The 15,922-nt window shown below is 28.2% G+C and overlaps 2 protein-coding genes across 2 annotated transcripts; one reads left to right on the forward strand and one right to left on the reverse strand.

The window, feature by feature from the left end:
* Positions 1-265: 265 nt before the first annotated feature.
* Positions 266-8,125, reverse strand: LOC129966449 (uncharacterized protein C1orf198 homolog). Its single transcript, XM_056080877.1, has 4 exons — positions 7,730-8,125; positions 5,214-5,264; positions 2,242-2,664; positions 266-511 (listed from the first exon to the last, which is right to left on the reverse strand). The coding sequence occupies exons 1-4, from the start codon at positions 8,024-8,026 to the stop codon at positions 470-472; spliced, it is 813 nt and encodes a 270-aa protein (XP_055936852.1). The 5' UTR covers positions 8,027-8,125; the 3' UTR covers positions 266-469.
* Positions 8,126-10,142: 2,017 nt separating this feature from the next.
* LOC129974702 (uncharacterized) lies at positions 10,143-11,048 on the forward strand. The gene has a single exon (XM_056087569.1). The coding sequence runs from the start codon at positions 10,143-10,145 to the stop codon at positions 11,046-11,048; it is 906 nt and encodes a 301-aa protein (XP_055943544.1).
* The last annotated feature ends 4,874 nt before the right edge of the window (positions 11,049-15,922 follow it).

The raw sequence follows: 15,922 nt of genomic DNA on the forward strand, positions 1-15,922 counted from the left end.
TGTGATAACGTTTGATTGGAAAAAAAAGAAAATATTTGTGATGTGCAAGTTATTATGTAATCAATATAATTAAAAATATTTTGATTACTCAATAACTTGGACAGTAATTTCTTAAGTCTAAATTATAATTTCTTAACATAGATGACTACAGTCTTGAGTAGAAAATTAATTTAAAATAGTTTAAATGAATACATCTATAGTTCCGCTTTAATGAATGTGTCTGTCATAAGAAAATAGGGAACAAATGAAGTTAGCCATAGGATAGTAAAAAACTTTATTTTATTACAAAAAACAATATAAAAGGCAATATAAATGCTACCCAATATAACAAGCATAAAAATGATAATAAAACAAACTATACAAAAAATGTAAAATTTAACAGAATGTTCCATAAAAAAACTACTTAAAAAATGAAAAAAAATGACTATTAAATTAATGATGCAAGAAGATGTGATTTACAATATTTTCTTTACCAGTTGTCAAGGAAATCAAATCCAGTTTTTGGTATACCCTGAAAAATAAAATTTATTTGTATTACATAATGATAGTAAAAAAAAATATTATCATTGCTGGAAATAACTTTTATATCTTGAATTAATTTAGAAGAAAATCTTTAATTGCATTTTTTGCATGAATTAAATAAGATTTTTTCAGAATAACACCAGAAAACAGAAAATACATTTAAATTAATAAAAATGAATTCATTAATATTTAAAGATGTTCTAATTACAGAACTAAAGAACAACCATCTGGTACTTATAGTTCAGCACTATCACACTCTTGGTGTTTGTTTTTTAATATCATTGGGGAAAGTAGCCATACTATAAAGAAAAATGCATTTGATTAAAAGAGTATATTTTCAAATACCGTCAGGATATAAAGGTGTTTTTTTTAGCAATATTTTCTCAAATAATATGAACTGAAAAACTTATCAGAAAAAAAGTCAAAAATGTATAACGTAACCAAGCAAAAAATTGTTTAAAATCTGAATCGTTTCTCCCTGCCAATGTGAAAGTAAGATCACAGATGTAATTTTAATACTATAAATGTAACATTTTGATGAAATGCTCAGGAATTCTTTAATTTTTAATTTATTCAAGACTTCAAAAAATAAAATTGTTTATAAAGTCATCAACAGCTAACTTCCAATATAAAAAGTAAAAATAAAGCAATTAGTGCTTCCTAAATCAAAGATATAGTCCTCCTAGTAATTATTTAATAAGTCAAACTTAAATTTAAAATATAAACACAAATAAGAATATGAAAGAATATTTAAATAAGTAAAGAAGTTTCACCGAAATTTATTTTTAAATCTTAGATTTATATTAAATTTCAAACAATAAATACAATATTTATTCATTTCAATAAAATGTTAAGGAATAATTATATCAAATGTATATCTTTATTTGCACATTGGAAATGGCACAAAATAATGGTATTTGTTATAGCATCAGTAATTAACTCTAAAATTAAAAAGTCAAAACAAAAAAAAAAAATAGATATTTCCTCTTCAGATAGTGTTCATTTGTCAAACCGTCAAGATAATTGTATGGTTATTATAATATTTGTTTCCAGATATCACACGATAATCAAGAAATCAATCATGTTTTCCAGTTATCACAGGAAAGAGATTAAAAATTAAACCCAAATCAATACAAGAAGAACACTCAAAACAAATAATGAATTATTGAAATAAGTAGTCCAAAAATATATTAAACTCACAAATGCATGCTCATACTTTAAAAAAAAATGTGCTAAATGCATATATAAGCAAAGAGTGGAGATGAAGTACCTGAAATTATTTTTAAAAAGTGTTTATTTATTAACTTATCCTTAATGAAAAGTTAAGTAATCTAAAGCAAAAAAAAATTATTATTTAGTAATTACAGCCAATAACTATAATTTGAGTACGAAAACATATTCATATTCTACATAAGACAGCATGAGAAAAATTATGTCAATCCAAATATAATTGCCAATTAAGCCATGACTGAAATAGAATAAAATGAAAATGATGATGAAAATTAGTAAATACACAAACATACATGTTTCTTTGAAATAATAAGATACAAACAAAGAAAATAAACTAATTCTGAAATTTTAAGCAAATTAAAAACTTAAAAGTTACCTTATTCATTATTCACCCTTAACTACTATCAAATCAGCAGAAAGTAATAAAATATTAAACTCAAAATAAACTAGTAATAAATATAAACTAGCAGAAAGTAATAAAATATTAACCTCAAAATCAATGGGTAATGTTTTGTATTTTGAAATATCAACTGTTCCTTTCAATTCCAGAGACATACGAGGAGGTACTGCAGGCTTCATTTCCTCTTTTGCCTTACGATGAGCTTTCATTTCACTAATTGAAAGAGTCTTTGTGGCAGATTTGCGTTTCATGACTTTAGCATAAATAGGGATTTCATCTTTCTTTGCATCAGGAAGGGGAGTTTCAATACGAGATGGAATAGGTGGAATAGCATGTGGTGGAACCGGAGGAGGAGGTACTTCTGGCCTTTTCACAGGAGGTGGACGCTTCATTTCCTCCTCTTTTCTGCCTTCTGTTTTCTCAGGTTCTTTCTTTTTAGTTGCCTCTTTCTCAAGAGTGGTAATCTTTTCACTATCTGATTCCTCTGCATCAAATCGCAAGTCTAGCTGACTCTAGAAATAACATAAATATAGCAAAAAATAAATAAATTGATAAAAAAAAACCTAATTCAGTATTCATTTCATTATACTGTCACTTTGTTAGGGGTATTAAGTTTCTTTACAATATATTTCCCTAAAATGGTACATAATGTATATTATAGGATATAAAACACTAAAAGAAAGGTATATGAAAATTATGCCATTGAAATTCTTGCAAAAAATATGAATAGCAAGTTATGACAATTTAACTTTCCATAACTTTATAAAATTTATAGAAACGTATCCTCAGTTTCAGGATTTTGAAAATCTCTTGATTTATTTTATTTCTTTGGCATGAAGAAAAAAAACTCAGTGCTTCAGTTTCATTTATTTTCTCCATTACCCAAAATGCACATTCTCTAAAAGAATAAAAACATAAGAGAAAGAAAACGATCAATAACAATCATCTTCAACTCTCAACGTCTGGCAATAAGAAATGCATATCCATGAACTGACATTTTAAGTAAGCAAGTTCATCTCTAATTATTTAATAAATTTTACATACTAAAAAGTGAAAATTAATTATCTACTGCAAATTTCTAATCCAACGTTCTCTGAAAAATAAAAATTTTAGTATTAAAGAAATAAATGCACTTACTTATTTTTGCTTTAAAAAATTAACTCATGGTTATAAATTTCTTATTGCAAGATGTAGAAAGTCTAACACATTTTTCAAATAACTACATTAATTTTATAGTCACCAGATAACTACGTAAGGTAGATAAAATTATCAAAAAGAATACATTATAAAGAATTCGATGAGCCAATCTTTGTAGTGCATTTATTTTTTATGAAACATTTTAAATGACATTTTCTATTCCTTACTTTATGAGTTTAGGCAAAAATTTTGGGTTAAAATAACTTTTTTTTTCTTTTATAAAAATGAAGCTTAATTTCCATAGCCTCTAAGTAGTACAACATTAGAAATCATAAAATGAAACTCAACAAAAATTCTAATTTCATGCCAATTAATTTATATTAAATTATTTCAATAGTTAAATTTAGTGAATAATTTGCTAAGTACTAAAAATTATTTAAACAGGAATGACATTCTTAATAAAAAGCATATCTCTTCAAAAAAATATCATACCTTCAAAATGAATCAATATCTCCTAAAATATAAGCTAACTATAATTATAGTTACCCATCTCAAACTAATTCCCTTCTCTATTTCTCTAACCTTCTCTTCAAAAAATACTTTCTTTATAAAAGATACAGCACTTCCACTTCCAATACATCTTCTATTACTGAAATATTTCTAGAGAATTACTGAATCCTAAGGCTCTCAGAAAATGTCCTTCTCTACTATTGCTTCAAATCTTTGGCCTTTTAAGAAAGATTTCAATTTGGGAGTAAAAGCAGAGCCACTGAATAAAATCTAAAGAGCTGTGGCATATTTCAGAAATAATCCGCTTCTGAATGATTCTAACGTAATTCATATTTGCTTATCTACTAAGGTAAAAATTTTGCTGAATGCCATGCCTCTTTAGCGATAATGTGGAATAAATGCTTCGAAATGCCTTAGCTCTTCAATTTTCTCAGGAGCATTTAAATAATAATTTGCAAAAATCAAAGGATGCATCTCCTTGCTGTGAAACAGCTCCAAGTGAGAATTGGTATCTAAATTTAAAATTATCTTGGCTAGAAGTTAAAATAACAATATCATCCAGAGTATTGGGATAGAATTATTGCAATAATCTTCTTGCAATAATTTAATTGATGAATTTTACACAAAATTTTGCAGAAACTTGTTGCTCTTTTATTTTTGGAGATAAATACTTAACCACCGCATAAATTATTAGAATACTCTAACATTTATAACACAGCACCAAATGGTTAAAATGGTATATAACATTCTCCAAAAAAGTGCCGATGCCAGTTCAAAGAATGCTACATAACCTCTTTGCAAAGTGTTTGGTAGGATGATGTATTAAAAATCTATATAATTTTGAGGGGAAGAGTATACATTATATATTAGTTTTATTAATAAATTAGTTCTTTTATGATCAATAAAAATTCAGCTTTCTTAATATTCATTAGAAAGAGAAGTATTCTCTTCTCAATTAAATTCATTATCACAAAAAAAATTAAGTTCTATGACACAAATACCCTTTTGTTGGAAATTTGGATATCGATCAATAGTATTCTTCTAAAAGTTTTAAAAACTAAAAGTAATTAGTAAAAGAAAGGATTAATATTCCTTAAATAATGAGTACTGACAAAAAGAAATGAAGAAATAAAATAAATTTAAAATTAAAAGAATGATATGAAACAAGTGAGAAGTTCCGTGCATTTCTTTCAGAATAATCTTCACATAGAAAATCACAGTCACATCATTATATTAAATATTTCAAAATAGAACAAAAAATACTGCATAATTTTTTTAAAATAAAGCTTCATTAATATTCTTTTTATTAAAATACATCAAAAGGCCATATTTCTCACTTTTTTCAGGATCAATGAGATATTTCTATAAAATAATATAGTTCATTCAAAAATCGGAATTAGAGTCTTTTTATTACCTGCGTTTCCCAACGAAAAGGTGCAGAATGCTCATCTCTCCATGTATAACCCTAAAACAACAAATTTACTTTCAAAAATGAAATTAAAATACATTACATGAAAATGTAATCAAAACATACTTCCTAATTTATAGTAGCAGTGGATAAAAAATTTTATGAATCAGCTTCAATCCTCCTTGTTTATATAAAATGTAATATAAAAAAGAAATGTTAACAATGCATTAAAAAAAGAATGAAAATAGAAAGCAGAAAAAAATAAATATTTGAAAAAAATTCAAATAGAAATTTTCACATTTTTCTATCAATACCATCTTTAAGCATTTCATTTTAAAACAACCCACTTCTCAATAATCAGAAGAAATAAATTTCATTGTTAATCATTAAATACATTGTATATTCTATATAATAATAAATAACAATTAGGCATTAATAAGGATCAGTAGTCTAAGCAGCATAATAGAGGTATTATATTACAGCAAAGACTACGATATCAGCTTAGTTTAATTTTGTTCTATTAACATCCTGCATTGAAACAACACAAGGGCTATTTTGGGAGTGGCCTCATAATTTCAAAACCCCAATCCAGTAAGGTTACTCTCTGTCCACAATAGCAAGAGAACAATCAAGTCAATTTGAAATCTATAAATAATAATCGAATAGAAATAACAGAATTGAAGTCCATTAACGCTACTACTTTTTAACAGTTATATCAATAATTATAGTTATTAATAAAAATGCTTTGAAATTTAAGATATTTAAAATAATTAGTGGGCCTAAAATAGCTATTATTTGCACATAAAATAACAATAAAAAGAAGAAAAAAATTTGAATTTGTTTGTTAAAAGTTCCCTCATTAATAATTTTGTAAGTGCTCATCTTTCCTTTGAAAAAGTATACACAAAACAGTGGCAAGATTACAGATTCTAACAGCATTTATTGACAGCACATATGGCAAATTAATGACATTAGGTCTTATATATATGCATATAATGTCTTTGATATATAATCAAAGACATTAGACAAAGTCTGAATCCAAGATAAAAGGAATTTCAGATAACATAGAGAATAAAAACATTAATTAAGGAATAAACAAAGTATAATAAATTAAAATATTTCTGTTATGTAATTCATATTCCTTCATAAAAAAACATTTTAAAAAAAAGAATTCACTTGCTTTCACAAAAATTTTAAAACAATCATCATAGCTCATCTTATTTGGTAACTCTTTTACTTCTAATATAAATTATAGATGGATGCAATGATCCACATAATTACAATTACTACGTAATTAGATGATCTGCTAGCCTTAGTGATTTAGTCAAAACAATTGCAGTCAATTGTATAATTGAATTGGATATTTTTAAACTGCAGTTTGCCAACGTATCTAAACATTCATATTTTAGTAAAACTCTGATAAAAGTGAATTTTTAATTCTTTAATAATTTCATCAACTGTTTCAAAAAAATTCAACTATTGTTTCATTCTAGTTTTATAAACTGCCTGCTATATACAATGCGAGTGGATGGAATATTCACATCTAAATATAAAATTTATGGTAGGAAAGTAACTCCTTATATAATCAATTTAAAATAAGATATATTTAGCTTAAGATTTAATGGACAGAGTATTGATCTTATTGAGCAGTGAATTATATCAATTTTCAAAATGATAAATTAATAATAATGAAGTTCTTTGAAATGCATGTTTGTTCTTTGACTATTTTACTTCAAATTATCATGGCATATAATGATGTGTTTAAAATATTTAACGGTATTTCCTTTTTAGCATTGATTTAAAACAATATTAATTAAAAATATATTTTACTATCATGTACATGAAATTATACTAGCTTATATAGCATTCATTAAACATATATCAGTGCTTCCAATTCACATAAATCCATGTCTTTATCATTGTCTTAAAATAAAAAAAAAGAAATGCTAAATATTATTTTAATTAGGAATTATACAGGTTTGCTTTTTAACTTTATCTTTAATTATCTTCGACAAAAAAAGAAGAAAAAAAGAATGACAGTTAAAATTGTCAAAATGACATTTATTAAACTTGAAATGAAAATTAATTAAACACAATTTCATGTCTCTATTAATCAATTTTTTTTAAAAAAAGACAAGAGATCCTTTATTTTTAAATATGATGGAAAAAAAATTTACATGAAAAAGAAAGTTATCTTTAGTTTATTTTCTCATGCACTTTTTCTCATTATGAAATGAATTTATAAAAAAAAATCGTTATATATTAAATAAATTATGTGTACATATGCTATATATTTACATTTTTTATAAATAAATCACCAAACTCGAGCGAAGACAAAATGTGTTCACATTCAACATTTTGCAGCAATAAACGATATTTTCATCAAAAAAATAAACGATTTTCGCACGTCGTGATTTCAGTTTCTAAAGAGAGTAAATTGACATTCATATAATATTTTATTCTGAAAAATGATGCTTGGAATTCATTCTTATACATCAAATAGAAAAAAATTTTATACTCACAAAGGAACGCCCCGATGCTGCATCATCGTCAACAATCATTTTTTCTCCCGGACGAGTACGAAGAACAGGAAAATATTCCACATCAATTTTATTTTCAGGCAAATTTTTATACTTTTCTATGGCTTCAGGTTTAACTATCGACTTCCAAATTAACTGAGATTGCTCGTCGTCAGGTAATGTTTCTAAGACATTGCTATATTCTTTCCGACAAGTCATAATATCAGCCATCATCCGTTTCGATGTGGGATTAACAGAAGAAAAATAATTCTCCAATTGTTCTCTAACAATGTTAGACATAATGAAATGAACGAGTAATTCGCTTCTATCTTTAAAGACAAGAATTCCGAAACTTAGCGGACAGAACTTTAATTACAACTTATTACTTCATTTCAGTTCTGTGCGAAAGAATGGGTTGTCATTTATTTTAATACATCAAAAGCAAAATTCGGAAACTTAAAACATATTTTACTAGATTGCAATACATCCATATATTATATTCTAAGAAACAGCAAATAATTAAACGTTTGCAAACCCCTCAATCTCCATCATTTCTTTTACATGGTTGATGAACAACAGTAGGAAATCAGGCAATTGAGCATGATTACGTGATGGGGAACAGTGCGTTGAAGTATGAAATGAGACTTGATGAATATTTTAGATAATAACCATTTGCGCCTAGACTTATGCAACATATAGATTATTCTCAAACCTGATTTCAAAATGGCTATATCCCTTTCAGATCTAATTCACTATGTGCGTGTATGTATAATTTACTCATTTAATTCTTTCATATCTGATGTTTTAAGCATTTATTGATGTTGGATATTGATTTTTCTTCTCCTTCTAGAGCATGTGTTTGAGCGTGTTATTCAGTTCGGACCCTTGGATTAAGTGGAGTAACTATCACGGAGACAAAAGAATATATATCTCCAGATGCCAGTCTTGTCTTGGCCAGAAATGTCATAGACAAAATATAAATGCTTTAATGTCTTTTTTTTTTAAGAGAAATATCACTAAAGGGATGGAAAAATATTGCCCTGCCAAGACACTACTTACGTTTATATGTTCGGATTATATGGTTTAAGTAAAGGATAATATGACTGAATAAAGAAAATTATTTGATTAGAAAAATTGAAATGCTGGGTAAGTCAAAACGAATGCTCCAATTTCATAAGTGTACTACGCAAAATTTAATAAATGTATTCATTAAAAATGTTCATACATGCAGAAGTAATATAAGAAAGTTTTGAATGCACACCTCAGAAATGATCGATGTGAGCTCCTTTTTTTATACGGCAAAAATCAAGCCTGAAATGCAATTCTTGCCAAACTTTGTGTAACATGTCTATGTCGATGCGGGATAGCAGCTATGATTCGGGCATTCAGATTTCTTTTCCTGGCCGTTTCCTCCAGGTCTTAAGACCATAACTGATTTCAAAGCCCTTATCACAGCTGCTATCCAGAAACTGATGACAAAGATAAAAGCTGATCAAAAATGCATGTGAAAGAAAGTGGAAAACGAACAACACTAAAAGGAAATAGGAACTGGATAAAAACTAAACGATTGAAATCAAGGTTGGGCAAAATGAAATAAAAGCAGAATAACTATAGTAGTAAAAGAAGTATTAATAGCTGCTGTGGCAGTCTTTCGTGTTTTAGTGATCCCCCACAATACTATATGCATACTGTCTGTCGATCACAAGAATAGCTCCCGCCAAGAAGTCTGTCTAGTGGCGGTCGCTGTAGTAACAAGACTAGTTCATTTCTAATGGGGATTAAGCATGTAGGGAATTGGTGGAATTAAAGGTTACATCACGTCATTCGTCTTCTCGGATTTAAAAGAGTTGCACGCGTTATCTTATCCTTGTGTTTATTTTGCTTTTGCTTTTAAAATTATTTATTCCTTACTGGTTTAATTGATTTTGCTAATTTGCTAAACTTGCAAGATGGCCTTTAAGTTAAGGAAGGGTGAAATTTTGAAATCGCAGGCACGTAAAATTGTATATAATGTTGCGGAATTTTGTTCCAATGAAGCTTCATCGAAATCTGCGTTAATTCCACTCCCACAAGCTCTGAAAAAGGCTTCTCAAGCAACTGGAATTTCTGAAGCTACAATAAAAAAATAAGAAAGGAAGTTTCATCATCCGGCTCATCGACAGTTTTAAAATCACCCGGTAAACACCGTAAAAGACCTAGTGAGCGAAACTGTGAAATAGACGACTTTGACAAGTGTGTTATACGGCAAACAATTCAAGACTTTTACATAAAAGAAAGGAAAGTACCATCCCTCAGAAAATTACTACCCGTGTTGAAAGAAAAAATTGGATTTTCGTGGCAAAAAGACACATTGTGCAAAGTCTTACATTCAATGAATTTCCGATGGAAGAAGTGCGTGAATAATAGAAAAGTACTCATGGAAAGACCAGATATTGTTTTTTGGAGACACAGATATTTGAGAGAAATGAGATGTCACAGGAAAGCTGGACGACCGATTGTCTATATTGATGAAACTTGGGTAGACAGCAATTTGACATTTAAGAAATGTTGGCAAGATGACACAGTTTTGGGAGTTACAGCAAATGTTAATTCGAAAAATAGACTTATAGTTGTTCATGCTGGGTCATCAACGGGTTTCCTTACGGGTGCTTTACTAGTATATAAAGCATCAACAAAAAGCGGCGACTATCACGGGCAAATGAACTATGAAAACTTTAAAAAATGGGTGTTGGAAAAACTTCTTCCAAATTTGCAACCAAACAGTGTCGTATGCATGGATAATGCACCGTATCATACGACTGTCGAAAACCCCACTCCAACGAAGTATTCTACAAAAAAAGTTATGATAGACTGGTTGAAAAACAACGGAATACCCTGCGATCAAAAAATGCGAAAAGCGGAACTGTTCTCTCTTATAGACAGTAATCGTCCAAAGAAAATTGTCTATAAAATTGATAATTTAATAGAGAAAGAAGGACATGAAGTTATACGACTACCCCCTTATCATTGCGATTTGAACGCAATCGAATTTGTGTGGTCCTCTGTAAAAAGAATAATAAAGGAACGAAATGTTACTGGCGATTTAAGTTTGGACAATCTGAAATCTCTTCTTCAAACAGCTATCACTGAAGTTACTTCGGCAGAATGGGCAGCGCATTGCAAACACGTAGAAAAGCTTGAAAATAATTATTGGGAGAAAGATGGACTGTTAGAAGATTTAGTGGACGAACTGTCATTTCAAATTGACACCAATGATGATTCTGATTCAGAAGAAACCGAAACTTGTGAGAGTGATTTAGAGGATTTTGAAATGCTTGAATGAACATTATTTTCGAAATTTAGACGGTATTTTATTTTATTTTACTTTTAAAACTGTTTTGCCTTAGAAATTGTTGGAAAATACATGCTGAAAGTTTAATAATCAACGAAGTTCTGTCATTGTATTAATAATCTAAAGTCCTTGATAATTATTAATAGTTATGAAAATATTAAACAATTATTAAAAAGTTAAATAATTACTTTTTTATTATAATAATTTTCATCTTTATTGCATATTCATTAATATTTCATTTTTATGTCTAAAAGTTTAAATATTATTATATAATTAATATATTAAACAATTTTTTTCACTCTTTATAAGCCAATTAAAAAAAATCGCCAATACGTCATCAAGGCGATCAGTAAGCCAACATGGATGCCTTTCTTTTTAAATCCCCTATTGAAAATAGAGCAGGTCTTGTTTCCACGGCAACAGACTATCGTAGACATATTGGCGGGAGCTATTCTTGAGGTAGACAAACAGTATCTAGGTATGCATTTTAACAGACTATTTACGGAATTATGAAAACTTCTCTGTATTCGATCATTACATCCACAGCCAGACATAATGCTAGAAGGATATAATCGAACTATTCTCATCCCTGTGTTAATGTTTTAACTAAGTGAATTGGGAGCATCATATATCCAATATCATATGACAATAAAAAATGCTATGCATAATGCTGTCGGCTGAACTATTTTTCGAAACCATACTGAATTATATTTCGTTTACGATTTGGAGCTACGTTTGAAAAAAAGCACATCAAATAGACTAAAAAAGAATACACATAGTGAGTAACAAAATGAAGACGCTATAATTCCTGATCGACATAGTGGTATTATAAAGGACAGCAAGTTTTGTTATACCACAGGATCCAAGTTCAATGCAACGACAATGGGAATTTCCATTCACCATTATTAAAGCAATAAATGATGTGAAAACTCGAAAGTCCCAATTTTACATCCTAATTATATATATATGATGATCGGTAGAGTCCTTTTAAATTCAAAATCACGTCTCCCATAGTCAGAGAAGTAACGTGAACTTATATAGTAAAGTGAATTTATAGAGCGCCCCTACTGACAAAATAAGGATGTTACAAAAAAATAAAGAAAAACCGACAAAAATCCATCTAGAAAAATGTACACTATACCATAATAATAATAAAAAGACTAAAATGTTTCAGTTACCTGTAAAATAGGCAGAGATATTATTGCGATTAAAATTACGAACTTTACATAAAGGATTTGTTCTAAATTTGAAAAATGTACTTTCCGATATTCCCCTCAACCGAAAGCTGTTTCAATTTTTTTTTTTATTACATTGAATAATAACTTGGAGAAAAAAACTATGATAATACTGGAAAAGAGTTTTTTTTTTTTTTTAAATTTAAGAGGGCTCTTTTTCAAATCACGTAAAGCTCATAATTTTAACCACAAATACCTCCGCCTATTTTACCGATAACTTCATAAAACCTTTTTCTATATTTTTATTATGGCATGAGATGCACTTTTCTAATTATACTTTTAAGTCGGTCTCCACATTTTTTATAACTTCCTTATTTCGCCGTTAGGGGCGCTGCAACTTCTCAATAAATTCAACACAATCATTTTTTCTATAGGTATACGTTACTTTACATGTTACATGAGATACTGTTTTGAATTTAAGGGCTTAACAGGATTTTACGTTCACCTAATTGACAGCCACCATTGCATGAAAATGCACTCAATTTTATTTCGAGTTGACTGCTTGAAATGTGCAGTTTTCTGAGAGAGGAATAATGTTGCGGTAATTTTGACGCAAAATACTTGTTTTGGAAGTGCAAAGCGTTATGAATCTTAGTTCTTGAAATCGACGACATATGCATAAAGTTCGATCATTCGCCGTGTTAAGATTCACTTAACTTCAAGTTAGTTGCTTAATTAGATATTCAATGTGATAACTCCTATTTTATGTGATTTAAAATTACTTTAATCAAAGAAATCCATATAATTTGTGCTTCTTTTTCCAAATAAAACCCAGTTAGTGCAACAATGCGGTGATTTTTAACCAGAAAAATCAAAAAGGGAACAATGAAGTCGCACAATTCCCCTTCATTCTGAATGCAAATATATTCAAGTATCTGACGAATTAAAAAATACTTATAGAATTGGTGATCCTTTATAAAAGTAACTACCAAGAGTTTTTAATTGGATCTGGATTATGAATTAATGCTGGAAGTGTTTCATATTCTTTATAACAGTAATATTCACTTTTAAAAGGAACAACATCAAATTTGTATCTATTACAGAATTTTAAAAGGTGCAATAATTGTGCTATAAATTAGTTGCTTTACGATTTTTAACAAACTTGTGAGAACATTTTTTGTAGCACAAATAGCTTATTTTAATGGGATATAATGGCAACAATTCTAGATTTGTCTAAACTGTATCAAAATAAATGGTGATACAAATAATAGATTATAAATCCTTTTTAAACATATACAGAAAATTCGAATCTGCTGTGCAAGTCCTCAAAGTACAATTCTTTTATAATTGGAAGCACGTTCAACTTTCGCAAGGCAACTCAAAAAATTTTAGTGGTTCTCTGCTTCAAAGTTAAATATAGCAACGTAATAGAACAGGAATTGTAAATATCAAATAATTCCAATGCAAAACTGGTATTTCTACATCAACTAAATTAAGTACAGAATGAATTGATGAAAATGGTAAACCCAAATTTGAAAATCAATATTTTGCATGCTAAAACTCCATATTATATATTCTTATATTAAATATAAAACCTACCTAAAATATATATAAAATTTACCTCCATATTTGATATTTCATTCTGTAGCATACTAGTGACTTCATAAACATCATGGAATGAAAATCGGCAGATGTAGTTCCCTGAAATTTTCTTGCATATTCTCAAATAATAGTATTATTCCCACCCATTAAATAAAATTGTTAGAATTCAAACCAATTTGTGAAACCTACAATTGGTCAGATTTCATTTCTTTTCACACGAGATTTGTGTATTTCATAGTATGGTAGAGATGCTCAAGTATTAACTGCATGTCACTGGTAAACAATCGCAATTAAAAATCAACCTTTGTAACTGAAAGATTAATTTTTGATAAGAACCTAGGGTGCGATCTTTAGCAATTAATTACTGACATATAGTTAACCCATTTAAGCAATATCTCATAGGAAACTGCTATAAAATTAAGTGTCTAAATTTCTCAGGGAGTGAATGGGTTAATGCACAATTACCAGAAAATTAAGTATGTATATTTTTTCTCCACCCAATTGAAAACAAAATCTGACACAGAACTAGAATGTCAAAGTCAAGGTCATACTATACTTCATTCAATTTAGGCATTACATTTGCATGCATGCAAAAACACATACCACTACATGGCCTACCCTTTCCAGATTTGGTTTAAAATTTGATATTGACCCATCTTATAAATATTAAATCTGTATAAAATTTTATATATCTTTTATAACAGTGTTCAATTTTATTCATATCCTTGTACCTGGACAAAGGCAAATTTTTCTGAAAATATTTTGTTCAAGATTGATAAAAATTTATAGAGTTGATATAAATATTCATGTACCAAATATCATTCATCTAGATTATTATGACAAGAAACGTAATTTGAAAAATCCGTTTTTTTAAATCCAGGATGCAAAATGCAGAGATGTGTTATATGAAAAATTTCAATTATTCAGATGCGACAAGGGAATGTGGGAGAAAAAAAGTACTCAAGTTGCCTGTATAAAAATTTCATATCCACCTTTGTCCTAATAATATTTTGGAAAAAATCAAAATAATTCAGTCAATTTTCCTTAAAACACTGTATGCATATCTGTTTAAGTTTTATATCAAGTATATTAGAACATTCTTACATCATACAGATTTTTTATCTCACCTCAAAATGATTAAATAATCTAAAATCCTGATAAGGCAATAAAACAATCCAACAAAGGAACATTCTTTACACCAATTATTACCTTCTTAAAAGGCAATTGTTTTCATCATATCTTTGGAAACATTCTCTTATTACTTAGATTCAAATTTCAATTCATTAACATTGACTATAGTTTTGCAGTTTATCATTTTGTTCTAATAATTTATTTAATGCTGCACAAAAATTACGAATTGAACTAAAAAATAAAGATCAACACGAGCTTTCTGAATCCATAATTAATATTTACAAGTCTCCAAATTTAACTTAATATTCCCCAATTTACACCCCAATGATTCATCTTGATAACAAAGACAATTTAAAATCTTAAAGTTCAAAATAAAAGGACAATAGCTAAGATGTTTTATATTTTTTTACAAAATATTAAGGCTTATTTTGGAATATAGATAAAAAAACACTGCGACTTTTTGCAAAAAAAAAAAAAAAAAAAAAAATCCAATGCTTTGTATGCATATCTTTCTAATTTAAATCACTTGAAGTAAGAAGTTAAAAGAAATTAGTCCCAAATTGCAACTTAAGATAAACACATATTATATAATCAAAAACGTGAATATATACCAGAACTGGTTTATATCTGGTATATATAAACGTATATATACCAGAAACATGTTTCCCCCATTTATTCATTTGCGAAATCCTTCAAATTAGTTCTTTTGAGTAGATGCAGATTTTAAAACTATGTATTCTTTATCAATCTTGAGAATATGGAAAACATCAAGTTACAAGATTTCTGTATCTAATAGGGCATATTTATTGGATTAAAAAATATTCATATACAGGATGTAATCTGATTGATATATGTCCATTTTAAGCACTTAGAGTTTCTTTCATTCAAATTGTTGAAGAATAAACTAAAAGAGTACATTTGAAAGTTAAAACTCAAAAGCAACTACAATTACTGAAA

The sequence above is a fragment of the Argiope bruennichi genome, chromosome 1, assembly GCF_947563725.1.
Source record: "Argiope bruennichi chromosome 1, qqArgBrue1.1, whole genome shotgun sequence".
Lineage (NCBI taxonomy): Eukaryota > Metazoa > Arthropoda > Arachnida > Araneae > Araneidae > Argiope > Argiope bruennichi.